This window comes from Balaenoptera physalus, assembly GCF_965194825.1.
Source record: "Balaenoptera physalus genome assembly, chromosome: 21".
Taxonomy (NCBI): Eukaryota; Metazoa; Chordata; class Mammalia; order Artiodactyla; family Balaenopteridae; genus Balaenoptera; species Balaenoptera physalus.
In genome coordinates this window covers 30449591-30477469 of record NC_138902.1, presented here as the reverse complement: position 1 = coordinate 30477469, position 27879 = coordinate 30449591, and the positions used below count along the sequence as shown (strand labels likewise).

The 27879-nt window shown below is 40.8% G+C and overlaps 1 protein-coding gene across 1 annotated transcript in view; it reads left to right on the top strand.

Annotated features, from left to right (window-relative positions):
* The first annotated feature begins 2861 nt into the window (after positions 1–2861).
* FAM149A (family with sequence similarity 149 member A) overlaps positions 2862–27879 on the top strand; it is a 38268-nt gene continuing 13250 nt past the window's right edge. The window contains 6 exon segments of the mRNA XM_082444493.1: positions 2862–4232; positions 22110–22220; positions 22507–22645; positions 24899–25041; positions 26354–26479; positions 27149–27319. Of these exon segments, the coding sequence (XP_082300619.1) occupies positions 3547–4232; positions 22110–22220; positions 22507–22645; positions 24899–25041; positions 26354–26479; positions 27149–27319 (1376 nt within the window). The 5' untranslated portion in view covers positions 2862–3546.

The following is a 27879-nucleotide window of genomic DNA, read 5'->3' as shown; positions in this document are numbered from 1 at the left end:
ATAACATTTCTTCATAGCAACATGGCCATCACTTAATACTTTCTCAATGATGTAGCCAAGCATTATTATACACATCAGAAAACAAGTTCATTAAATTGTTAATTGACCAATGTAAGCATAAGAGTTTTATCACATAAAACATGGCTGTGACATTTCTAATAAAGTCCGTCTAAAATCAACACTGCTGAAGTTAGAAACAATGATCTACTGCATTTACTTTCATTTCCTTACTCTGCCTGAGCCAGACCATTGTGGTACATCACCTGGGGCTCATGTTTTGAGAATGGCATGCTACAGGTAATTAACAGAAAAGCCTGGTAGCATCTAACATCTGTCTGAAAGCCTGTTGATGGATGAACAATGGGTACAAAAGACCTAGCATCTTGTGAAGAATTGTTTATCATGTTTGCAATTATCGGTCATTTTCAAAGGACCCTCAAACAAAAGGATCAATCATTCATCTATTGTGCATTCTTCATGAAGCTGGCTGGCCAGAAGTTTACATCCACTGTTTAACCCACAATGATATTTTTCCCCGTCCTTTTTATATTTTCTGTCATCCTCCCTGTAGATTTTTTTTTTCTGTCGCACAGTGCGGCATGTGGGATCTTAGTTCTCTAACCAGGGATGGAACCCTTACCCCCTTCAGTGGAAGCACGGAGTTAACATCTTTATTGGAGTATAATTGCTTTACAATGGTGTGTTAGTTGCTGCTGTATAGCAAAGTGAATCAGCTATATGTATACATATATCCCCATTTCCCCTCCCTCTTGCTTCTCCCTCCCACCTTCCCTATCCCACCCCTCTAGGTGGTCACAAAGCACCGAGGTGATCTCCCTGTGCTATGCAGCTGCTTCCCACTAGCTATCTATTTTACATTTGGTAGTGTATATATGTCCATGCCACTCTCTCACTTCATCCCAGCTTACCCTTCCCCCTCCCCGTGTCTGCAAGTCCATTCTCTGCGTCTGCGTCTTTATTCCTGTACTGCCCCTAGGCTCTTCAGAACCACTATTTTTTTTTTTTTAGATTCCATATATATGTGTTAGCATACGGTATTTGTTTTTCTCTTTCTGACTTACTTCACTCTGTATGACAGACTCTAGGTCCATCCACCTCACTACAAATAACTCAATTTCATTTCTTTATATGGCTGAGTAATATTCCATTGTATATATGTGCCACATTTTCTTTATCCATTCATCTGTCGATGGACATTTAGGTTGCTTCCATGTCCTGGCTATTGCAAATAGAACTGCAGTGAACATTGTGGTACCTGACTCTTTTTGAATGATGGTTTTCTCAGGGTATATGCCCAGTAGTGGGATTGCTGGGTCATATGGTAGTTCTATTTTTATCTTTTTAAGGAACCTCCATACTGTTCTCCATAGTGGCTGTATCAGTTTACAACCCCACCAACAGTGCAAGAGGGTTCCCTTTTCTCCACACCCTCTCCAGCATTTATTGTTTGTAGATTTTTTGATATGGCCATTCTGACCGGTGGAAGCATGGAGTCTTAACCACTGGACAGCCCAGGGAGGTCCCCTCCCTATAGATATTTTTAGACAATTATGATAATTATTTAAATTTGTAGCCAACTTTTTAGAGCCAAATATACCCACTGAAGATTTTCATAGAGGTATCAGGAAGATTCTATGATCATGAAGCACCCCAAATATTAATTACTACCCCAATAGTGTATTCGTTTTCTAGGGCTGCTATAACAAAGTGTCACAAACTGGGCAGCTTAAAACAACAGAAATGTATTCTGTCATTGTTCTGGAAACTAGAAGTCTGATATCAGATGCCAGCAGAGCCACGCTCCCTCTGAAACCTGTAGGGAAGGCTCTTCCTTACCTCTTACTAATTTCAGGCTATGGCCTTCAAAGATTGACATGCCTCGACTTACAACTGCATCACTCCAACCTCTGCCTCTGTCATTACGTGGTGTTCTCCCTGTGTGTTTGCATTCAAATTTCTCTCTTCTTAAGGGTATTGGATTAGGGCCCATGCTAATGACCCTGTCTTATGTTGATTTTATCTGTAAAGATCCTATTTCCAAATAAGATTACATTCACACAGACTGGGAGTTAGGATTTCATCATATCTTTATGGGGAACACAGTTCAGCCCGTAACAGGATACATGCAAACACACCTCAGAGACAGACTGCTTTCAAGGCTGGGATTTGCAAGAGGAGGAGCTTTTCTGTAGCCTTATTGACAGTATCTGCATACTTAAAGAAAATCATGTGCATAGAGGGAAGTGGTTAGTAATGAAAGCATAGAAATATCTAAAGTTAGAGAGCTGAAGACAGGTGGGTGAATCCCGCACTGTTCAAGTAGGGTTGCTCTTCCAAGGTGGAGGAGGGTGATTTGCTCCTATGGTTACTGCCCTCTGTATATGAAATATATATCATATATATGACTCACTCCCCTTGCTTTGATTCTGTGCTCACCTAACAATCTTCCAACTTAATTTGACATCAACAGGAATTCCTCCCCTAGGGAAAGAGCAGAGGACAACACTGCAGTTATTAGTTAACACATTTGAGTTGGGGCTTATGCATCAGTATTTTTGAGTCAAATAAGTGGGGCTCCACCCTAAGAGGCTGGTCAGCTATGAAGGTCCTGGGCGTGTAAAATCAGGAACCCTGAGACATGGCAGCAGACAAGGGCTGCTCCCAAGGAGCTGGGTGAGTTGAATCAAGCTTCACTCAGCAATGACCCTTTTTTGCTGCCTGTCCCTTCAAGTTAAATTACATATGTTCAGAATCAATCAGAGGATTAGCAGCTTAAACCTGAAAGCTCATACTCCAGAAGTGATCCGAATACATGTTTTTATTAACCTTCCCTCCTATCAGAGAGCTGGCCATGGTTCCTTTGGTCTTGTCAGATTGGGTAAGTCCTAGATCTTTTGTAATCAGGGTTATCGTTCCCAGGTTTATGGTCAAATTCCTCACCATCAGCCCAGAGTTCTGCGAATCTGGTGAAGCTCTAAGGGTGATGGAGAAATTGGAGAGTGTTCCTTTAAGGCACGGATCGGGAGGGGAGCCAGGGTGTCCGTTGTAGACGCAGCCCCAGGCTGCAGTCTGGGGCCCAATTAGCAGTGAGCTAAGCAGGGTTTTTGTTTAGCTTAGCAACCGCCTGCGCGGTCCCGGGGGCCCGTCGGGGTATCAGCGGCGGGCGGAGGCCCGGACCTCTATCCTCAGCTCGCGGTGGCGCTGGCAGCTGCAGAAGTCGCCTCCGTGGGCTCCCGGACCCCTGGCCCTCGGGGTCTCGCAGCACTAGGGCAGAGAAGGGACTGCTCCCCGCGTCGGGGCAGGTCCGGCCGAGCGGGGCCGAGCGCCCGGGGGGAGATCCTCCGCGTGGGGAGAGCACCAGAGGCTCCTGGGTGCGCGGCTGGAGGGGACCCCACGACCCCCGTCCCCGCCCCGGGCCGCCTCGTCCCGATCCCTGCGGGCGGCGGTGGATGGAGCCCCGCAGCCCGGCTCCCCGCGGACTTGAGGTTCGGGCAGCAGCCAGGACAGCATTTCCAAGGCCAGGACATGAAGGTCGCTGTGTTGGACCTTGGGTCTCTCTTTGCCAAAATCTTCAAGACCTCGACGGCGCCCGCGGCGGTTCCCCCGCAGGTCGCCTCCTCCAGCCACTCGCGAGGCGCAGCCACCGCAGGGCCGGCGGGCATCGGGGCGGGCACCTGGCTTGGCACGGCCCCGACCTTGACCCTCTTTCCAGCCCTGGCGCCCGACTCCCGCTCCGGCTCGCGGGGGGCGCCAGCCCTGCAGCAGCCGACACCCGCCCCGCTCCATCCTCTGCTCGCCGCCTCCCACCCCCGGGTCTCGGTCGCGAGCCGCACGGCAGAAGCGGGAGGGACCCCCCTCTGGCTGCCCAGTAGCCCGAGAGCAGCCAAAGTCCGGTCCTCGCCCCCGCCCCTGCCCGCGGCCCCCCCAAGCGGCGTCTGCGGCGCAGCCGGCTCCCCCGCCCCCCCGGTGGCCGTGGCGCGGCCGCCCCTGGGCCCTGGCGGGGTCTGGGCGGCGCTGCCGTCCATCGGGGGCTCCGCGGGCAGCGGCAGTGTGACCGCGAGCCCACCGAACCCTCGCCCGCCCGGCCCCGCGGAGCGGGAGCCCGGCACTCGGGTACCCCCCGGGCCTGGCCCCAAGACCCTGTTCGTCACCCTGCCGGACCTCGGCGAGGAGTGGGCCTCGGACAGCGACTCGGAGGACGGCCGAGAAGCGTGAGTAGCGGCTGGGGCCAGCCAGGCCGGTCCTTCTTGGGTTGGGACCCCTGCGTCTCGACCTGTCACACCCACCTTGCCAGGCGCCCCTTACAAAACTGCACTATTTGCAGTAACTTCCACTAAGTGCCCTGGGTACGTCCCTGCCCTTTTCTTGGATCCTTGTTCCTGGGCTTTCTTTTCTTTTCAAACACAGGCTGTGACAGGCTTTTGATCAACTTTCTCGGAGGTAATCCTCTGCTGTTCACTAGCAGAGAGGGAGGGAAGACGAAGCAGGACTTAGAGGAGAGGAGGACAAAATTTTGTTTCTTTTCCAGCTGAAGCCTTGACTTAGGTCATTTGATAGTCAGGTTTCCTTAAGGACTTAGAAAGGAGCCTTTCTCTAATGCAGGATACGGCGGATGTGCAGGGTACCCGATACCTACACTGGCAGCTATTATTTTAAGAAATGGTGAGACACAGGGCGCCTCCCTCCTTTTCAAGAATCCGCCCCAATTCTCATCCTAAGTGGGATTTTTTTTGTGTGAGTCATCGAGTTGATTTACGTATGTATAACATCTTCTGACACAAATGGATTTGTATCATATAGCCTAGAGCTCCTGTGTTATTGCCATGGGGCCCTGAGGTACTCGGAAACGCTGACTGACTTCGTGGGAGCCATCTCAATGGGAATTAGGGGACACTTCCCTCAACACACAGACAAACACACACACACACACACACACACACACTCACACACTACCCTTTCACCACCAGGAGCAGTGATGAAAACATTCCTCTTGTAAAATGTGGATTTTAGAACAAAGGCAAATTTAATTTTTTTAGTGAGAAGATATAGCTCCTCTTAAGTGGGTATAAAAATGTTCAGCCTTCTTGAATTTCACAAAAGGATAGTGAAATGGTCAAAGACAAACCAGAAAGTCCCGTTCATGGATGGAGATTTCTGTATTGTAATCTAGCAAAGGAAGAATGGTCAGGCCTGTTAGCAGAGAAGCTCTCTTCTCCCCCCAAAAATGGACAGGAAAACTTTTGCATTAAGACTGATTCTAACTCAAATCAAAATTTAAATAACTATTTTCACAAAACTGCGTGACGTTCATCTCAGTGCTAAAATAAGTTAAAGAGTAAGTCGTTCCTTTTCATTTAAAATATTATATTATGAAATTGATGTATCAACTGATTTTTTTTCCCCCTAAGGAAAATCAATTGCATTTGGATAAGTGGCTAGAACCCATATGTCTAAGGAATTAGGCCTTTGTTATTGGCTACTGGTCCTTAACATTTATGCAATTAATGTTTTATGAGCAAACAGATATACACACTGACCTTAAACTCTAGTCTTAGTGTTTTTCTCCAACAGGCACTGAAACATTCAGCATGGCCAGTAGAAAGCACTGGTGTTGGTTTCCTTTCTAGAACATCTTAAACCATGTTTGCATTGTCCAAAAATGCTTAATGGATACTTTTTGAATAACACCGTATTTGGCACTATTTACAGTATGCTAATCTACATTAGCAAAGATATCCAATTGTACTGAAAGGGCAGACATTGAATTTTACACAATTGCTTTGAGGAATAATAGGTACAGATATGTGTGTTCAAGGATCTTCCTAATTATGTGCCTTTGTTCTCTCCATGGGACATCCGACAGCCCTTCAAGTACGTTAGCTTTGTTTTGTTTTTTTTTTACATATGCAAATAGTCATGTTCCCTTCCTTCCATACCTCATTTCTTTTTTTAATCATGAAGTTTACAAACGGATAAGGGAAAAGAAGAAAGAAAGGAATTTTTCCTTCAGTCTTACAGACCTTTTGCATCTTGAAGTATATTTTTTTCACTCCCGGATTTCTGGGGTGGCTACTTATAACACTGAAAAAACAAACATGCTTCAGCCCTGGATTTAAATTTTACAGCTGCTACCTGATCTGTCAGTTTGCAGTTAGCTGTTGCTAGTTATTAGCCTGCCTGATTAATAACAAAATCGTGTACTTGGTTTTCTCAAGCCCAGGGACACGGACAGTGGAAGATGGTTACAGTAAGAATAAGAGAGGGAGGGGGAAAAGCACAGCTAGAGAGAATGTGGATACATGTAAAACAAGTGCAAGCAAATCTTGAGAAACATGAATCTAATTTGAAGACCACCACACTCATTTACAAAGAAAAGTCCTCATTCACGGTTTATATTTTTTGGAAGAAAACCCATGTATTTTACCTTTGACCTGATTCTGTCCTTGGCCTTTGTTAAAACTAAAAATAGTGAAATTAATTTGAGTGGGGACATATGCAAACTCTCAATTCAGAGCCTTTTCCTTTTTCACTAAGGTGCTATGTAATAGCATGAGTTTTGATCTCTGATTCATGGATGAAATACATGACTGGCCCACAGAAGAGGGGTTCGCCCTTTTCAGTCCACAAGACATACTGGTGGCCACATTTGAACCAGAGGCAGAGATCCTGAGTGGCCTTATTTAGCTCACTCTCCTGCACCCCCAGATGTGTGATTCAGCACTTTCATCCTCACCTTCACCTCCCTGTGTCTTTCACATATAACGTTGTCCCTCAGTCACACTGGTTTCTGGTCTCCCCAGCCCTCTTTCCTACCTCCTTTTGCATTTCCGGTTTGAACTACACAGTTACCACCTTGTAAAAGGACTTTTCGTTTGTTCTGCAAATAGAAGAATTTCTAACAGTAGATAAGGAAGATAGATGGAGAATTGCTGTGTATGAAGGTTGGTAGAGTTAAACTTCACACGGTCAGGAAGTATTTCTATCTTTTTAAAATTATGGCGGATAACAGAGAGTCATTGCCCTTTTGAGTGATTGAGTTTTCTTGTTAAAGTCATGTAAATGTGGAAATATCATAGTTGGTGCCTGAAGGACTTGTTAACTTGACTGCCAATAAAATGAATGCAAGGACTTCTCTGAGGCAGCCCAGAGTTGGAGTGATACTTAAGGACCCAGGTAGGAATCCAGTGAGTTGGATTCCAATCTCAAACCACTTGCTAGCTGTGTAATTCTGGGCAAGCTCTTCAGTTCTCCAAACTGTAGATTTTCCACCTTGACAAAATGGAGATAATAATACTTTCCTCATAGGGATGTTCCAAAAATTCACTGCAATAATATTTTAAGTGCCTAACACATGGAGAAGTGTTTAAAAAATAGTATCTGATTATTCTCTGCTTCTTGGCACAGGAATGAAAATAGAAAACATGTTTCATTGAAGAATACATTGCAGGAGAAAAAGAGAGCGACAGAAAAAAATGCATTGATATTTATTGTACAACTGTAATAAATGGCATCTTTTAGTGAAAGTATTTGGGAGAACAAATTGCAGTACACTCTAATCTTTCATCATTTTCCCTGTAAAATTTACAGAAGATAAAGGTTACTTTAATTAGTATTACCACTCATTGCTGTACAATACCTAGAAGAAAATGTATTTGCCACCCTGGGATCAAACTTTTTTACTTTTCGAGACTGCAGAATAACCAGTAATATCACAAATCAAATCATACATAGCCAGTACCTTGTACAGCTCTTGCGCATTCCTACCCAGTGATCGTATTATATATATGCACAGCATATCTTTTTTTAAATGATAAACTCTTTGTCCTGTGACACAACACACACCCACAAAAGGCATTTAATAAATACTTATTAAAAGAATAAATGAAAATATTTTCATCACAAAATCCACTTTCATGGGTTCCTAACCTTATAAAACTCGAGAGGAAATTTAAATGTCCTTCTTTAAGAAATTGTCTTGGGCCTTTCTGTTTTCATTGTCTTGGAGTTTTCCCAGAGTTAGTAATGCTTTTTGCTGGGCGTTTGCATTTCCACAGGGATGAATGGTGAGCTCTGTAGACAATTGTCATTTGACTGTTACTTTCTATTACAGTCATATGACCATCAATTTCGTTAAAAGTAATGAACTTGACTTGGTCGTTCATGTCTAGCATTTGCTTAAACCCAAGAAAAGAATTTTGTTCTTAATGTCTTATACAGTAGGTTTTTAAGCTTTAAATTATCTTCTTTACTTTATTATATTTGAAGTCTCAAAAATTAAATTTTAGTTATTATGTTCTGCTGTGTATTTAAAAAACACATTCTGAATTTTTTCTAATGTGATAGGTAACGTGTGTACTTGATATGTTAGCAGTTACCAGTTAGTTACCTGTTACCAATCCATGATAAGTACAGAAAGTGAGGATAAATCTTTAGAAAAGTTTATAGCAATTGACAGAGTAACTTTATGTCTGTGGACTGGTAACAAAACTTTTGGATTTGTATTTTGTGTATCTTTTTTTCCATTTTACTTTCTAGCAATTTATTTTCATTACACTTAAAAAATTATAACAACCACAATGAATAGGAAACAAATTTTTAATGGTCAGACTACACATTAGTTTGAGAAGCACTGAAGCAGACTTTATTTAGACACCTTTAGACCACAATGAGCAAATTTCAGGACACCAAGAGAGAAAAAAACAGCCAAATGATTATACTACCATTTTACTCTTCCTAAAGTAGAGGGCTAAGCAATATTTGAACAGTATCCTCTGATTAAAGATGAAATTCTTTAAATTGTTCAAATGATAGAGTTGAGAATATGCTCTAGTCCCAATGTCTTTGGGAGCTATGGCTGTGAAGTTACAACCGGTGGCCAAGAATCCACTGCTCAAAAGGAGGGCGTTTCTTACACTTACTGCTTTTTTTTTTTTTTTGAAGTTGTGTGCCAATGGCTACATCCCATCGGAGGTCTCCTAATTCATTCAAAACCCTTGATGGCAATTTCTCTCACAAAGCATAACTTGCAAACACAGATAATTTCCCCCAAAAAAGGAACTTTTAACAGGAAATTTACAGACATGACATAATCTCTTCTCTTGTTGCCAATGTATAGTCTCTTTGGAAGAGTTCCTGACTTATGGCTAATAGATGATCACGTGTATTAATCCCTTCTGAATCGCATAGGAAGGAATCATGTCATGATGAAGGTAGTGATCCTATGCCCCATCAGGATATTTTACCATATTTTAAGTTTAATTTCCATTTGGAGCTTACGTTCTGCTACTGGTGGAAACGAAAACCCAGTTATCTGGGATTGCTCTCATCTTTATCTTAGGCTTGCGCCCCATTCTGGGGGCTTACATGAGACCAGGACATTCAGTGGCGGGGAAGGAACCCACTTGTTCTTTGATAACATCTGTTCTTGCTGAATCCGCTGAAGTATCCATAATCTCGTCTTGTCCTTCTTTAGAACCCAGATCTCATGCCTTTATCCACAAAGGCCCTTCAAGTTAGGGGTCTCCCTCCCTTACTTCTGTGGTACTTAACGGGAGCCCCTGGGGGCGGCCCGCCGCTCTCATACCAACATTCTCAGTCACGGGACTTCCGGGGGAATGCCCACCCACACCGCATCGCCTTTCTTTTCTCTGGGATTTCACCACCTCACCTAAGTTCTGTGGAAGCATCAGGACCCTCTGATCCCTCACCTCCACTGCATCTGAGGTCTGAGCTTTGCGCCTCTGAATCACAGTTGCCTAAAGGACATCCTCTAGGAACTCCCTGGTGCTGAAAGCCTGATTCAGGGCTCCACCAGCCTGTGGGAATAAGAAAAGACACTCCTTTTATTATTTGGCTATGGTGTAAATCAAGTGAAGGACTGGCTAGATTTCTGCCCTCTGTCGACTTCCTGGCTGGGTGCCTTCCATAGGGAACGGTGTCCCTCGTGGACTGTTTTGCTTTGTAGTGGTCCCTCAAGCCATAATCCCCATTCCCTAACCTCCCTGAGATTCCCTCTCTCAGAAATATAGAAAATCTGAGCCTACGAAATCTCCCCATTCCAGGGAATCTGTTTTCCTTCTGAGGGTTAGGAAGAATCTCCCTGACCTATCTATTTCCTCCTAAATCCTTTTCTATGCTAAAAATAAAAAATCCATACCAATCTTGTAAGCTTAGGCTTAAAAAAAAAAAATAGCAGCAACAATAGCATAAACATAAAGGAAAAAAACCCTACTGCATTCTCTGCTTTCTGAAACAATAAGCAAAAAAGCCTTGGATCACTCAATGTGGGAAGGGACAAAGGAAAATGAAAGAACACTAGGGAAAAAAATATCAGCTAACATTTCAAAATTCTCTATCACATATCCTTCATGCACAGAGAACACTTTTTTTCTCCTTACCAGTGCAGTGTAGTTATTTGTTTAATTCAACAACAGCCAAATCACACACCTCTTTGGATATGAATAATTTTGCAATCCATAAGCAAGAATTTTGCTTTGTAACAAAATATTACATGAACATTTTATGGTCCTAGGAATACTAGGTATTATATACATATTAAATAGAGCATGATTCATTAAATACTATGTGCTATTCATTAAATAAATGAATGAATACTATTCATTAAATATGTATTGAAAAAATTCAAAACATGTCCCTTTATTTTTTTAATTTATTTGATCAAAGTACAGTTCATTTACAATGTTGTATTAATTTCTGCTGCACAGCAAAGTGATTCATTTATACATTTATACATACATTCTTTTTCATGTTCTTTTCTATCACGGCTTATCACAGGATATTGAATATAGTTTCCTGTGCTATACAATAGGACCTTGCTGTTTATCCATTCTATATATAATAGTTAATCCCAAACTTAGAAATAGTCAATGAAGACACGTTTCATAAAGCACAGAAACTAAAGAAAGCCTTTGACATGATTAAATATCCAGTTGTGAACTTGGGAAAGAAGCAGATGGTCTTTGGTAGTGACAAGAAAAACAGTGAAGCTAAGACTTTCCCTACTGTTACTTAATAAACAGATGATTAAGCCTAAGTTGAACTCAAAATGTTCTTCTCATATGCATATATACATATATATTCTTCTTAGGATCACTGTCTTCTTAAATTTATTATAGTGCCAGTAATGAGGATGAGGACAAATCCCGTCTGGGAGCTCACAATTTACATCAGGCTTTTAAAGCTAATAATTATATTTCAGAGAATGTCACAGATGCATAGAAAGTTGAAATAAGGATTTATTCAAAAATGCAACATTTCATTCAAATTCCTAACACTGGACAGTGAAGTCTTAAAAACCGTTCATGTATATGCAAAACTCTTCCTAATCCAGTTAAATTAAGAGTCTACATTGAATAAAATGAATCCCTCCCTCTAAAAAACTAGTAATTTCATTCTAAATTAATGCATAAGAAGTAAATCCTAGGGAACTTTAATTTTACAGTATATGAAGTCTATTTTAAAGAAACGGGTGATGTATTCTCAAGAAAAAGTCTTGGTTTTACTTACTAGTTTAACATTTTTAATAAGTGTTTCACTGATTGATGTGAACATTGCTCAAATATGTATTATTCTACAAAGCCAAGGTTCTCAGCATTTGAAATAATGACTAGTATTTCCATGTCTACCAGGTACCAAATGCTGTGTGCATGTTCTATAGTCATTGCCATGAATCCCCAAAACAAACATACAAGGTAGGAATTTTATTTCCATTTTATTTCCATATGAAGAAACTGAGGTTCAGAAAGGAGAAGTGGTCCAATTCATGTGGTTATGGTTAATATGTGGAAAAATGTAAGATTCAAATCCAGGCAGTCAATTTTTACCATCCATGCATATGTGTAACCAAGTGTTTTTAAGACGATAATAAGGGTTAAAGTCTACTTTTACGGTAATTGGTAGTATTTTTCCTGGAACAAACTGCCTCTAAGAAATTATACTCTTTTCAATAAAAATAAGTATGAAAAATAAAAATCATGTTAATAAGTAATCTAAAAGTATCTTCCTCAAAATATTATTTCTAGTAGTACTGATCAGGAGACCAAAATTAAAGCATACTTTTGTCCATTTTGAAGTACAGATAACAAAGGACTTTTATCATAAAGCTATGACATCTTTAAAATAAAGCATTAGTTTTGTCATCTCCTAGTTTATTATATATGTGTTTCTTATAAATCATTTTGTGTATATTTAATAGTAAATCAAATACTTTATTCATACAAGTAAGGCAGATAATTAGCAAGCATTGTCTTACTTGAAAAAAAAACAGAGAAGAAGCAATTAGATATGGTCCTTGTTAGAGGAAAGGGTATACATATACATTAGCATTTTCTTAATTAGACGTTTCACTTAAGGGTTTGGAAGAAGCCTTATAATTAAATATTGAGGATAAGGATATGGAATGTAGATGAAAGGGATAGTCTTGGTAATGCTCTATTTTTAAAAATGCTAATCACTGATAAACTTAGTCCTAAATTTCTTGGTTCACACTTCACACAACTGAGATTGAGGTGAAGGACCATGATTTTAGGTGATAGGTGAGTAAGAAGAAATTGTGCTCTGTAGGAGATTCATATAGTAGTTTTGTCTTAAAGAGTAACTCAGCTAAATGTTATAAAAAACAAAACAAAACAAAAACAAACAACACAACCCTCTGTGGAACACCTCAGTATGCAATACTTTTTTCCTTCTTATAATGAGGAGAATGTGGTTTTATCTTTGTTTTAGCCAAGGGTTGACCTGTGCTTGATGGAAATGTGTCTTCTTATGTTCCAGAGCTCATGATTTTTGTGAATTCAGGTCAATATGAAATTTAGTTTAGGATTGGAATGCTTATCTTTACTATTTAATGTACTTCAGTTCCTCATTTGCTTAATATGGACACTTTGAGTTTAGCATTGTGTGCGTGTGTGTGTGTGTGTGTGTGTGTGTGTTTGTACTCCAAATACCCTTCTAAGCCATATACCTGTCCCTGTTGGAAACCTCTGTTTTTACCTCAAGCTGACCATGAAGCAGCATGCAACCCTGTTTTCCCCATAAAGCAACTGTGAATTGTTCTTGCATTAAAGAATTAGGGGGAAAATTTATATTTTACTGAAGATTCCCTTGGCAGAGGAATGGAGATTTATATCACACATTGCGCAATATTTCGGTACAAAAATTCCCTTCATTCTACTTCCAACAGTGGCAAACTATTAATAGATTGTTTTAGAAAAACCACCACCCGAGTACTAGAAAAGCTGGACAATAAATTAAAAAACCACTCCAGAGCTTTGGTAAACTGGAAATAGAGCAGCCTCACAGGGCCTGAAACCCAGATTTAAATCTTCTTAATTCCTGACGGGATTAAGATGATTTGGGATTGCTGGAGCCCCAAGCCCTGTCTGCTATAAGAACCAAATTTAATCCCCCCTGTATTTAAGATATAAGCAACAACTATATACTGTTCATCAAAGACACAATTTATGTATAAGCATACAGAAATGTTTAATATAAATGTATGGATGAAATGTTTGTACATGCAAATTCTAGGAAAAAAAACTGGGGTAGCTTTAATAATACCAGACCAAGTAGACTTTAAAACAAGAAGAATTAGTGGAGGTAACAAGGGTCATTTTATAAAGATAAAAAGGTCAATTCATTACAAGATATGAAAATTTTAAATTTGTAGGCACCAATAACATAGTTTTAAAAGTATATAAAAATACATCTATTTTTGACAGAGCAGTTAACATCTGCTCCTAAGGTTTCTACTACAGATGCAAGAAAAAGTGTTTCATACTTTCTGTTTGTTTAACTGTGGCAGCCAGATTGAATGAGGAAATAAAGTAATTACCATACATGGGGAGGAGAAAAATATAAAACTCAGAAATGATCTTGTAAGCAGTGAAAAGCCTATTTTACTCCAGAAAAGGTAACTAAAATTTGAGTTTAGAAAAAAATTATCTATTTATGTCTATGGTGACAATTGACAGAACTAAGAGAAGAAATAAGCAAATGCAAAATCATAGTGGAAGATTCTAACATACCTTTCACAACAGTTGATAGAAGATATATAGAAAAAGTTGAACAATACAATAATTACTCGAAAGGATATCAAATTTATTGTAAAGGTACTATATATATAAAGCTTATTATAAAGCTTTATATAAAGCTTTAGTATAAAGTTACTAAATATTATAAAGCTTATTATAAAGCTTTATATAAAGCTTTATATAAGCTTTAGTATAGAGCTACTAAATTTATCTATCTATCTATATATGGTCTTTTCGATAATAGTGCAGAATCAATTGTATATCCTTAAGGAAATAAAAGAAACTTCATCACCTGTGTCATACTTCATGCAAAAACAAAAGTTCAAGTGAATTGTAGATCTACATATGAAAGAAAAACCAATGAAACTTCTAAATACTATAAGAAAATATAGGAGATGATCTTCCCGTCTTAGGGTTAGGCAAAGATCTCTTAAGTAGGACTCTCCAAAAAAACGCTAACCAGAAAGAAATTACACCATGTTAAAATTTTAGGAACTTCACTTAATCAAAAAAGACCATTTACTAGGTTTTTAATTACCCCAGGGCAGCTTTGTAAGGCCAGCTGGCCCTGTAATTGTAATTAATTGTTGGATAGGAGGTCCTTCGGAATTTGTTTTTGAGTTGAGCTTAGCTTCTGTCCTTTCACTATTTTTTGTGAAAGGTTGGAAGACAAAAACCTAAATAGTTACAGATTAAGGCTTAGAAACACACACGTAGTATTTCCACGGCAGAGAACTAGTAATATTAATCATCTGACAAATTATCCTGGTACAATATCATTTTCCAGTTTAGACTGCTTTTTAATAAAGAGCAAAATTTTATAGAACTGTTACCCATTTCAGCAAATTAAGCCATCAATGCTGAAAAAAATTTTATTTCAGAATCAGAAGTTACTGAATTTCATTGACTCTAAGATTCTGTTGATTAAAGCCACACTTTAATTTTCCATTCCACTAAAAAGAAAAATGTTACCTATGTTAAATGTGAAATCTGCCTAAATGTTAAATATGATACAATGCTTTCTCATCAATTAGAATTCTAATTTATTCTTTAGTCTATAGGTGTCAATTACATCCAGTTGATTGGTGGAGATGTTGAGTCCAGCTATGTTCTTACTGATTTTCTGCTTGCCAGAACTGTCCATGTTTGATAGAGGGGTGTTGAAGTCTCCAACTAAAATAGTGGATGCATCTATTTATTACTCCTTGCAGTTTTATCAGTTTTTGCTTCACGTATTTTGACCCTCTGTTGTTAATGCATATACATTAAGAATTGTTGCATTTTCTTGAAGAACTGACCCCTTTATCATTATGCAATGCCCCTTTTTATCCCTGATAACCTTCCTTGCTCTGAAGGCTGCTCTGTCTGAAATTAATATAGCTACTCCTGCTTTCTTTTGATTAGTGCTAGCATGGTATATCTTTCTCCATCCATTTACTTTAAACCTGTATGTGTCTTTATATTTAAGACAACATATATTTTAATTGGTGCATTTAGACCGTTGACATTCAAAGTGATTATTGATACAGTTGGATTAATAGCTACCATGTTTGTTACTGTTTTGTATTTGTTGATTGATTTGGGATTACAAATAAATTTTAACAGGTATATGAATTCACAAATAAGAAACTCACGACTGGTGAGGATTAACTATATTTTTAATGTTTCAATTACATAAAATGAAATTTAGGATAGTGGTCTAGCAGTTAGTACAAAGTCTTCATTATCAGCTCTACTAATTGAAAGAATAAGTCAAATCAAACATTAGAGAACACTTTTTGGAAAATTTTACTATATTATACTATACTAATTTTACTATATTTAAAATATTACTATATTGATGTTGCAGTTTGGTAAATTGAACGCTTCATAGAATATATTTGGGTAGTTGTTTTCCCTTTGAAAGCCTGATGAGTTCTTTATAAAAAATATTTATAAAACAGTTTTTGAGGGCTTGTTCCTTCTTTCACTTTCTACCAGTAAAGTATTATAAAGTAATTGTTTAAAAGTAAGAAAAAATTACTGGCTATTAAAGAATGTTATTGAACCCATTTATCCAATGCATTAGTTTGAAACATAAAATTTATTTTTCTGGTTCAAAGCAGTATAGTATTGGCTATTTCATATGATCTTCTATAAAAATTATTGTCCTGATAGATTTCAGCACTTATTTAGAAATTGTTGGGTTTATGAATAACCAACTTAAGTATTTTATTTTGAGTAACATACTATTTCTATATCTTTTTATAATTTTATATGCGCTGTACACCTCATATATGACTTATTACTGTCTAAGTTTTTTATACTCTTCATATTAAAAGTCTAATAATTTTTCTTTCTGCTATCTCTTTTCAGATACAGCATTTCTCTAAATTTTAAAACTTTTAAATATTCTTTGCTAAATATCGTGAGCCTTGGTTTCTCCATATCATTTGCAGAGGGCTTTGGAGGGGTGTGCCCTGCATAGAAGATTGAAGTATGGTGTTGATTAAGCTTTCTCACCAACAGCTTGAGTTAGAATGTTGGCGGTGCCATGCCATCAACTTCTTTGTGACTCAGTTTACCGATCTGCAGAATGGTACTGATAGTATTCCCCCTTCAAAGAATTACTGTGAAACTTAAATGCACTAATTTATATCAAGTGCTTAAAATAGGGCCTGGGATGTGGTTAAGTATTCAAGAAATGTTGGTGAATATTGTTATAGAACGCATTTTGTATATCTATAGGAGATATTCATAGAACATCTTTTCGATAAAAAGAACTTCAACAGAACTCTGCAAATTAGCTCTGAGATGAATCCTAGAAAGGGTAAACTTTTGAAGTCAGGCTAGACAGATCTGGATAAAACTGTTTACCTTTGGTAATTAATGTTTCTCGTCCTTGGTTTTCTTTTCTGTACAAAAAAAATGTAATCACCTTTCAGGGTTGTTGTGAGGTTTGGAAGTAAGGTATGTAGGTCTCTGACCATACTTGCCTGCCAACGTGAAAGCACTCCATCCGTGGAGGATGTTAGTATCGTGACACTTTATGTTGGCTGTGCAGACTAGATATTGTTCACTAAAATAGTGATTTCCGATCTAAACAGGATTCTGCATCTGTACTAGATTGAAAATTCACTAAATCCTAAATCTTGCAAAAACAAAATGGAATTAAAATCCAGCTGGGCATGGTTTTCAAAGTGCTAAAGGAGTGACATCTAGTGGTTTTCTGGCAGTATTGCATGCAAACATTTCAATTTTAAGGAATCGGGCTCCCATAATTGTGGAGGCGTGGGAAATCCAAAATCTGCAGGGTAGGCCGGCAGGCTGGAGACACAGGGAAGAGTTTCAGTTGCAATTCAAGTCCACAGGCAATCTGCTGGCAGAATTCTTTCTTGGTCTTCAGATCCAGAGGACATGCCCCAAGGAGGAGCTTCCTCATCCTTACTTGGATGTGATTGAGATGATGACTTTTTAGGGGATTCTTGAGGGGCTTGAGTATACCAGGCTTGTGGGAGGAATGTAAATAACGTGTGGCTGGAATGGGATTATGGCAGAGTAAAGATGTCTGCAGACTCTCTGGCCCTCTTCTCACTGAGAAGGGCATTCTATCTTCCAACGCTTTGAATCTGTGACTGCTTTGATAATGGAGAACGGTGGAAATGACAGTATGTCTGCTCAGGGCCAGCCTTTAACAGAACAGACAGTTTCTGCCTTGGTTTCTTGGAACCCGGAGCTACCACATAGGAATTCTGGCCCCCCCACGGGAGCGACTGCTTGGGGGCAGCCTTGAGACTACATGGGAGAAGGGCCCAGCTGCGCCCAGCCTTCCAGCCATCCCCATGCCCCAAAGTGCTAGTATGAGGGTGAAGACCTCTTGGACCCTCCAGCCCAGCCCAGTGGCCAGTTGAATAGCACTGAATAACCCAGGTCAGTGCCACATGGGGCAGAAGAATCACCCAGCCAAGTTTTCCTGGAATCCCTGAAATCTGTGGCTTGTGAGCATAACCCCAGGACTGTTGTTTCACCCACTAAGTTTGGGACGGTTTGTTAAGCAGTAATAGATACCTGGGACATACACGCAGGCCACATCCTAGCGGAGTGACCTCGAACATGTCATTATAAGGTGTCTGCCTTCAGTATTTTCATCAGTAAAATTGGATAATAGTATCTACTTACCATGGGTGTTAAAAAATTAAACAAATTAAACAAAAATAACATATAAAGCAGCTAGCATGTTTGGATCATAATATTATTCTTTACTTTTTTTTTTTTCCTGTCATGTTTCCTTTCATATAAATAGTATTAGCAGGTATGTGTTTATTTTAGGTACCATCAGTTTTCCTGATTCACACACAAACACACACACACACACCCTGCATGTATATACATATGTATGTATCATTAATTTCAGAATTTATAACCACTTACCACTTAAAGCTGAGGATCTGTAAACACGGTGAGGACCATAGTATCCTTAGTTCAAGAAATGGATCATTGTTTTGCTGTTGGTAGTTGGCTTCTTATTATCATCTTAGGGTTGTCCATTAAGAGTCAGAGTCAAAATAAATAAACTGGATTTTTCACTATTAAATGGAATACGCATGGTTTACCTCTGTAAATGCTGAGCTGGAGGAAGAGGTGGGCTTCTTTGTACCTATTCAGATTTAGAAGGCCTTAGATCTCAAAGGAGAATGGATGGCCACGGCAGGCTGGACTGTATTCCAGTGCCCCATTTATTCATTGTAATTATTAAGAATCTCTTACTGGGAAAAGGCACGCAACAGGTAGTGTCTGCCCTTGGACATGTTACTTTGAAAATGTGTATTACTTTAGCCAACTCAGCCGTATTTCTCTCAGTTTCTGAAAATGGTGGCTTGGCCATTTTGCTATCTCACGGCATAGAATCTGGTGACTCTAGTCCTGGTATTATTGTATGACTTCAAGATTGAAACAAGCACATATTAATAAACCAAAACACAGGTGTACTCTCCGGTTTGTAGAAAAGTTATTGGACTGTATGAGATAAAGCATCTATTTGAAGATGGGAGAGACAGGACGGCATCGGAAGCAAATCTTCGGTGCCTAAGTAGACCTAGAGTTCCTGTTAAGCAGATTAGCATCTTGCATTTACCAGGCTGAGACTTGAATTTTTTTTAAACCTCTCTCTACCTCCCTGCCCTCTCCCCCACCCCCCGCCACGCCCAACTAGGAATCCTTCGATGGGAGGAGGGGGGTCGGTGAAATTGTCTGTATTGCTCCGGTTCATTCAAATTCTATTTAAAAGGATTAAGGACAGCAAACACCTGTCCGGGCAGCCCCGGGGAAGGGGTGGGAAGGCCAGACCGGTGCGCACTGGCGGCCCAGAGAGGGCAGTGTGGCCGGCGGGTGCCCAGAGGCCGAGTGGCCCGCGGTCAAAGCTCAGGACACTGGGTTATAAAATGTGGCCCCTGGCAGCGGGAAGGGGTACGGCGTGCTTTTCCGGAGGTCGGGATCCGGGGAGAGCGGGACGCGGACCGAGGGCAGAGGGCGGCGGGTGGGAGCGGGGAGCGCCGCCAGGCTCCAGAAGAGGCGACGCCGCGGGGAACCGCCGCCTGGCCCAGCCCGCCCCCGGCGAGGGGCGCGGCGGCCAGCGGAGGAGGAGGAGGAGGAGGGAAGGGCGGGGCCCGGGAGGCGTCGCCGCGCCGCGCCGGAATCTGGCGCTTTCGGGGCCGAGGGAGCCGGGGCGGGGGAAGCAGCGCCGGGCGAGCGGAGAACACCGCGCCCATGGACCGCGCAGCCCGGGCCGGGAGCGCCCCTGGCCGCGCCGCTCGAGCCTCGCGGTTCCCGGCGGCGCCGCGGCCGCACGTGCAGGGCTAGCGGGCGGGGGCGCAGGGCTGGGCGGCCGGGGAGCCCGGGCCCCGGGGGCGCGGGGGCGCCACCTGCAGGGGGCCGGCGCGGGGTGGCAGCGCCGGGCGGCGCCCAGGCCTCGGGGCTCTGGGCCTGGCCCGCGGGACGCGAGCCCAGACCTGGGGCTGATGGTGATTGGGTGAGTCCTGATCTGGGAAGGGCGGGAGGGGGAATGAGTTTGCCTTCGTGTCACCTTTTTGTGCCACGCGCGTGATTTTTTCCTGCTTGCAAAGTCAGAATCCATCTGGTCTGTTTCCCTGCATCCATTCCTGAAATCTCGTGCTGACGCCATCAGGCCCTCCGGAGCCAAGATGCTCACTTGGTCTGACAAGCGTTCGTGGCGTCTGAGATGACTTCTCTTCAGTCCCAAGAGCCGGGAGCCTCGGTTGCTTCTAGAATGAGCTTGTATAAGTCAGGGCTTACCATCCTGCGTTCTAACCCATTCAGAATGCAATACTCATTTCAGACAATCTTTTTAAGCAGAAATATAAAATTTGAAAGCTGCCATCACTGTTTAATAATTGAATTTCATTTTTTAAAATAAATTTATTTATCTGTTTATTTTTGGATGCGTTGGGTCTTCATTGCTGCTCAGGCTTTCTGTAGTTGCTTCGGGGCTGTGCAGTGTGCGAGCTTCTCATTGCGGTGGCTTCTCTTGTTGCAGAGCGCGGGCTCTAGGCACGTGGGCTTCAGTAGTTGTGGCATGCGGGCTCAGTAGTTGTGGCTCACGGGCTTAGTTGCTCCGCGGCATGTGGGCTATTCCCGGACCAGGGCTCGCACCCGTGTCCCCTGTACTGGCAGGTGGATTCTTAACCACTCTGCCACCAGGGAAGTCCCTAATAATTGAATTTCTATAGGGCAAAGTGGCAGAGGTTTGTGGGCTATCAAGAGGCAACTTTTAAAAAGTAAAAGTAGATAATTCTAGTAATTTCCTTGACAACTGGGATGGAGTGACTCGGGGAGATTGAGACTGAGCTTTAATTTAACTTTGATGCACCAACAAATTAGTGCAATATAATTTGGTGGTTGCACTTCCGTCTACCCTAAAACAAATCCTATAATTCTGTTATTCTCTCTTGTAAAGACATCTATATGATCGCTCACCTCTGTTTATAGTAATTAATTTGTTCTAAAAATTCTCTTTTTTGTAGAGTACTGTAGGTATACAACTAAGGACAGAACTGATTCTCTGATTAATATTTTTTTAAAACTCTATTTACATACAGAAATATAAATGATGAAAATTAGGTACCATTTAATTGAAAGCAAAAGCAAACTTTTTAAATCAGTGGTGTCCCTGTTAGAAATATTGAAAGTTGACTTTTTCTCCCCAAATGACTATCATATCTTAAGTTAATATAAAATATAAGTTATTTGTATGGGAAAATATTATTTCTATAAAAGAACAGAAATTGTTTACTGTTAAACGTTAGGAAGGTATTTGACTAGAGGGAAGTAAATGTTTTAAGAGGTTCAATGAAAGGACATTTTAATGATTAACACTAACTGGGCTCTACCAGCCAGGTTTAATGCCTTATTTAAAATTGAGAGATTTCTTCTGTTTTAGTTTTCCATTACTCTTAATATTTTAAAACTCTCTACAAATCAGGCTACAAACCCAAGCTACAATGCCAAACTAAAGTGAGTTATTGTTTGTGTGTTTCAGTCATTTCTTTTATTTCTTTATGTGTTTAGTGATTCAAAAGAATTTGATATATTTCGGAATTAATAAGGAATTATCGAGTTTTTTTTGTGCAAGGCCAGTTGGCTTTTGCAAGCTCCAGGGCACCTGGTCAAGGGATACGAGGGACCTGAAATCTAGCTCATGTTTCCATTGCCGAGTTTTGGAGTGAGTCTGTATCCACCTAGGTTTGGAGCAACTTTTACCAATCTGGCTGAGTCACAAGAAGTTGTTTTTTTCCCAGTTTACATAACAGTTCATGTAGGTTAATAACAACCTTGATTCTAAGAGAAATAAAAATGGTAGGGAACTAGGCTCAGTGTCTTGAGGTGTGTGTGGGGTGTATGTGTGTACACACGTGTGTGTTTAGGGGGACGTGGTAGGCGGAGAGGGACAACTTTCTACAAAAGGAAATTTTAAATGTCTTAATGAATACACTTATATTATTACATTACGGATACTTTTCATATTTTATTTTATTTTTTCAGAAGAGGAGTGCCAGAAGCATCTGGAAAGCAGAGTTTTGCTGTGAAAAGCAAAGATCCTTTACCTACACATTTAACAAGAAATGTACAGAAAGCCATTGATAAATATACCCGGTAAGAATTACTCTGTTAAATGTGTCTGATTGCAAAATGAAAATGTGCCCATAATGAATATGGGAAACAAAGTCACTGATGGGCCATGAATTTCCACAAGTAAAAGAAGCAGTTTTATTTTTAGCCAACTGAAATGTTGCACTGCATAAATCTTTTAAAGTCAGTGTACTGTGAAAATTAACCAATATATTAAAATAAAGAAAGAGGAAGTAGGCACAAGGTCAAGCCACTTCCCAGTATGACCTCTTCTCAGTAAATGTTATTTATGTTACAATTCTTCCTACAGTGAATCCGCGTCATCATTTTTATCAAGTGGAAGCCCCACGCCCACAGAAGCTCCCAACTCCTGGTCTGGGTCTGGGACACAGAGTTCAACCACAGGCTTATCAACCGAGAGGAGCTCCATTTACTCTTGGAGAGATGACGTATGTCTCACAAAATTTTGGATAATCCCATGGTTACAACTTATAATGATGACTTGCTTTCTTATTTAAAAAAAAAAATCTTTTTACCAATTTTAAAAGCATTACCTAGTCCACACATACATATACATAAATATAAAAGCACTTACATGTCACACATGAAAACTGAAAATACAGAAACTCTAAGGAAGAATAAAAATTGCCCATAATCGCATAATCCAGAGTCTTAGATGTTGTTAGTTTTGTTTTGTCCACCTCCCAGCCCTCCCCCTCAGGTTATTATGTATGATTTCTTGCATAATATGTATGGCTGGAAATTCAGGAGAGACTCTGACAATTAGGAACTTGAGTAAGAGAAAAACTGGGGGAAAATAAAAGCTGTAAAGAAGAAGAATCACCGCGATTAGGGAATTTCCCCTGAATATTCTAGAATATTCTAGGTCAGATATTTTACTTCTAACGCTAGCTGGAAGATGTTAACCGTAACCCTTTAGGGCGACTCCGCTGGGTGGGACTTGAAGTCTGCAGCCCAGGCTTACGTTCAGATCTCTGCGATTGCGCGCTGGCCGACCTCTGATCCCCTCAAGAGTCCCTGAGAATTCCCGGACACAGGCTTTGGTGATGTGCCTGTGGCTGTGGAAGAGTCCCCAGGAGAGCTCCTTGGATGTTCTAACTCCTGCTCCTTTCTTGTTTGTGTTCTGGTTTTCATCGCCTTCTCTAAAGGCCGCTCTCGCCCGCACGGCGCGCGGGGGTCTGCTCCCAGGGATGGTTTTGTAGCAGCGATTGTGCAAGGGGCCAGAGGGAGGGGGCCGTGTTGGGCGGGGGAGACTGAAGGGGAGCCAGCTGTGAGTCAGGCCCTTTCAGACAGGATGGGACTCTGTCACTTGGGATGAACGGCCCGCACCCTCACGCCCGCGCCCTGCCGCCCTGGCTCTTTGGTCAAAAGTGTACCGACGGGAACACCGCTGAGGACCGGCTTTAGGAAGCAATACGGTCCAAATTCTGGGATTCCTTTGGTACAGATTTTCAGGTAATTATCCATAGAGAGTCTTATGCCTTCCATGAATAGAATTTACTCCAGCCCCTAGACAGTAAATTTTGCTTTGAATCTAAAAACATTCATTTACTCTTTGATAGGTAATATTTGCAAAAGCAACAAAATACAAAAGACAGAAAAATGAAAATAAGCCCTCTTCCACGCTCCAGGCACCCAGTCCCCTCGTAGGAGGCAAATATTCTTCTGAGTTTTCTCCTTATTTTCATTTTAAAAGGGGTAATTCAACTCCCCTGCAGTCTGGAAATCTAGTTTGTTATCAATTGGGGGGAAAAAGTAACATGGAAAATATAGAATTTTTGCTGTGAAAATCTATGAAAAGTCTGTGAAAATCAACCTAAATTGACCATTTTGCATCAGGTATGTCAGGCTGAATACGCACTTGGTCGCTCTGAGTTGTGGGTTAGATTTCAGGTTCACCTGCCACCCCCCAACCCCCAGGGAGAAAACTGAACAGGGCTTTCACCCTGCAGCCCCTGGTACAGTGTTGGCTCTTCCACTTGTGGTTATGTTCATTTTTTCCTCACCGGCTGTGGAGGCAATAGGTCTGTTACTTTTCCATCATGGAGAATATACAGAAAGGCTGGAGGGTTTTCTCACTGACAGTTCACTGTGGCCATAGCCCAAGAACCTCTTAAGGCCACACAAGAAAAATGAATGCTCTGGCCCCGCCCTAATAACCACATCTCTTAGGATACCTAAGGTGGGTTTCTTTTTCTGTTTCCTTGATTAAAAGAAAGTGAATGGCCCTTTCTATGAAATAATTTTCCTTTTCATTAGAAAAATAATAGTTTGTAATTTGCAGGTGTACTTAGGTGTCTCATGACCAGCTACATGAGGGACACATGTCTGTGTACACGTATGTGTGCACGTGTTAGTGCTTAGATTTATGGTGTATGTGTGTCTGTCATTATCAATGTCTGTGTCAATATGTATGTTCATACCTGAAACTATGTCTATGTACAATCGTGAATAAGTCTCATAACTCTAGTTATGAGAATTTCTAGTAGTAGAAATTATCTCTATTTAACAGTTAAGGAAACTGAGTCTCAAAGTGGGATGTAATTTTTCAGAAGAGTAAAACTTGGAGCCCTGGTATGTCCGGGAGGGCTCCCTCCTATATAAATTTGTAAGTATCATTGATTCTGAAGCCCATATTTACAACTTTTAGTCTTGTAACTAAATGTGCATTTCTATTTTAGGAGTTTGACAAAGCCAACGCACAGAAAGTACAGCAGTTATTCTGGGAGGTTGAGGAAATGTTATTTGAAGGGAAAGTAAGCCCTCAGACCCAGAATCTACAGGCTGAATGCAGTGAGTGGGCAAGAAGGTCCCTCCATCTGAGGTAAGCAGGTTGTTCATAGTAATTCTCCAGAATGTGTTTGCTCACTCTTGACATGTTCAATAAATTGGGTATATTTTGAGTAAAAGCACTTGTCAAAATATGTATCTGGAACACATGTCCTTTACTGAGGAATCACATCCTTTGCAATGGTGTCTGAGGAAATCTGGAGACATTCCAATACTCAAGTGCATTTTAATTTGTGAGAAGCAAATGTAGCTCATCCCCAGAACGGCATTGCATGCATCACAAATGCGAGAATGGAAGAAGGGCAGGAGTTATCCTTCACACTCACTAGTCTGTGAGCAACATGTATCTACCCTTGAGAGCAGTGCACAGGGCGGGGTTGGGCGGGGGAGGTGAACAGAGTGATTATTTGCTGAGTGATTGGATAGATGAATCTGACCGTCTCACCAAGATTCCTTATGCAGGAAGGATCATCTATTTTTTTATATCAAAGATGAAAGATGTAGATTGAGTATAAAGGGAAGATCTTCTTCCTTCAGTTAACTCTGCCAAACCTACTTAGAGGGAAAAAAAATAATCCATGTCAGTTATCTGAAGTTCCTGTATATTATATCTGGGGAGAATAAATTAGAACACTCATACAAATGTTGATAGGTCTTCTGGTTACCTCAACTAAGTAACTTTTTAAAAATCTTGACTAAATAGGTTTTTATTTTTCCTCTCCAGTCCTTTGTAAGCCCCTGCCTTAGTGTCCACTAGATATTAATGATGGATGCGGACTTTTCTAGGCATCATGAGGCACTTGCCTAAAATCCAGGAGCTCAGATCTGTTTCTTTCAGTGTTGTCTTACATACTTAAGATAAAAATGAAGGAGGAGAGGGTAGAAAAAAGAAAAGATGAAAAGGACTGTAAGCCTAGTGTATATATTTACATATTTTTCTGCATTATGTATATATCAGTTAACATTTATAGAGAGTTTCTGTGTGCCCAGCATTACCCTAGTTGCCTGAATCTGATTACATTATCTATCAGCCACTCATTAGTCCTACAAGGGCACTATTATTGTACTTTGCATACAAAATCGAACTGATGAAATCAGTGGCTCAGGGAGCCTGAAAACTTTGCCTCAAGTCCCTTCATCAATGGCAAGAACTGTCTGTCCTCTTCCCTCAAAGCCTGTGGTTTTCCTGTGATCCCGTTACACTGCTCATGTACTAATATCTACCTTATCACTTCATACATGCTCCTTCAAAATGCTATAGGGAAGTCCATTACCCAACTTTTAAAATTGTAAAACATCTTTCCCTTTTCAATCAAAAATATTAGTTTCCTTTTTTTCACTTGCAGAGTATTAGGAAGACAGCTCATCCTGCCCACTGATGAAGGGGTCCAGCATTTCCAGGGCAGCAAACCTGCTTCTGCCGTCCACAGACCCTTCTTTGACGACTGTGAACCCAGCAGCAACATCAGAGAGTATGTTGCTAGAAGTTACTTTTGAAAAGTATTTTAAATTGCATTTTAGTTACACTTTTTCATGTCTATCTGAGCCATGAGCCTTGGCTCCAACAATTTGGAAGTTTAGATTTCAATGAAGGGCAGGTACAGAGCATTTTTTTTTTTACCCAAGATGCTTCTGATTTAAAATTGATGATGGTGATGGTATGTGTGTGTGTAATACAAATATCAAGGGGGTTAACTTTTAAACTGTTTCAAAGACTCTGAAAGGCAGCCTAGATGCAAAATCAAAAACTGCTTTATTGTGACGGATCCTAAGCCACAGGGCAGTAGCAGAATAAATAAAGCTCTCTTCCGTTTTCTTTTGCTCACTAACAGATTTTGGTAAATCCCTCTATGCCATTCACACATATTTGGGACTGTGCCATGATATCCCTTCATTACAGCAAAGAGAATACAAACTTGTAGAATAATTTAGACTTTTAAGAAGCCCTTAAAAATTTGAATGATGCCTGAGCCAAAATGTTGCTTTTAAGTGTACGACTTTTGTCAAATGCAATATTTAGTGATTTTTAAAATTTGGGATTCTGTGGCTTTATGGATAATTTAAAGACCCACCATGATCATGTAGACATCGTATTGTTGACGTTCTGCAAGCCCTCACAGAGAATCTTATTTTCCCCATAGGCTGTGCATCTCCGGCTCTCAAATTGTCCCGGCCGCACTCTCAGCCCTCACCCTGCCAGGTCCTGTTGGCACAGGGGTTGCAGACCTCACGGCATGTTCATCCCTGGAAGAAGAGGTTTATGATGTGGATGGAAAGATTGAAGAGTATTTCGCTTTTGACAGAAAAGAAGAGTAAATAGAATTTTATTTGACATTGACTTAGTACAATAATATTTATTGGGCATGTAGTTTGATTATATGCTCATTTAGTGTTTTGTGCATTTTTCACTTATCCAAAAGATTTTTCCATCCTTTTGAGAGTAACGTGCTCCCCAAAGCTTTTAGATTCCTGGCAGGATGTGGATATGCTAGAGCAGCGTTTCCCTTTCTTACTGACAACGTGGCTCAGACAGAAAACAAGAATTGTGCTCAGCATGTTGTCGAAAGTGGAAAGGCAACTAGTGGCCTTTGTCCCCCGGGGCTCCAGGTGCCCTATACCCGGCCACCCAGGGGGGCAAAGGGGAAAGTCCAGTCTCTACACTAAATGCCTATTTGGTTCTTATACAAAAGCTATCAGTATTGCCTAATAAACATTTGCCTCCTGATTGAAAGCTGTTACATTAAAACATAGCAAAGTGCTGTTTAACAAAGAATGTTGGGTTTATTTATATATGTATGATGTATATATATGCGTGCATGTTGGATAGATAGATAGGTGGCATTATTTGAACTTCAACCTTTGATACTTTAGT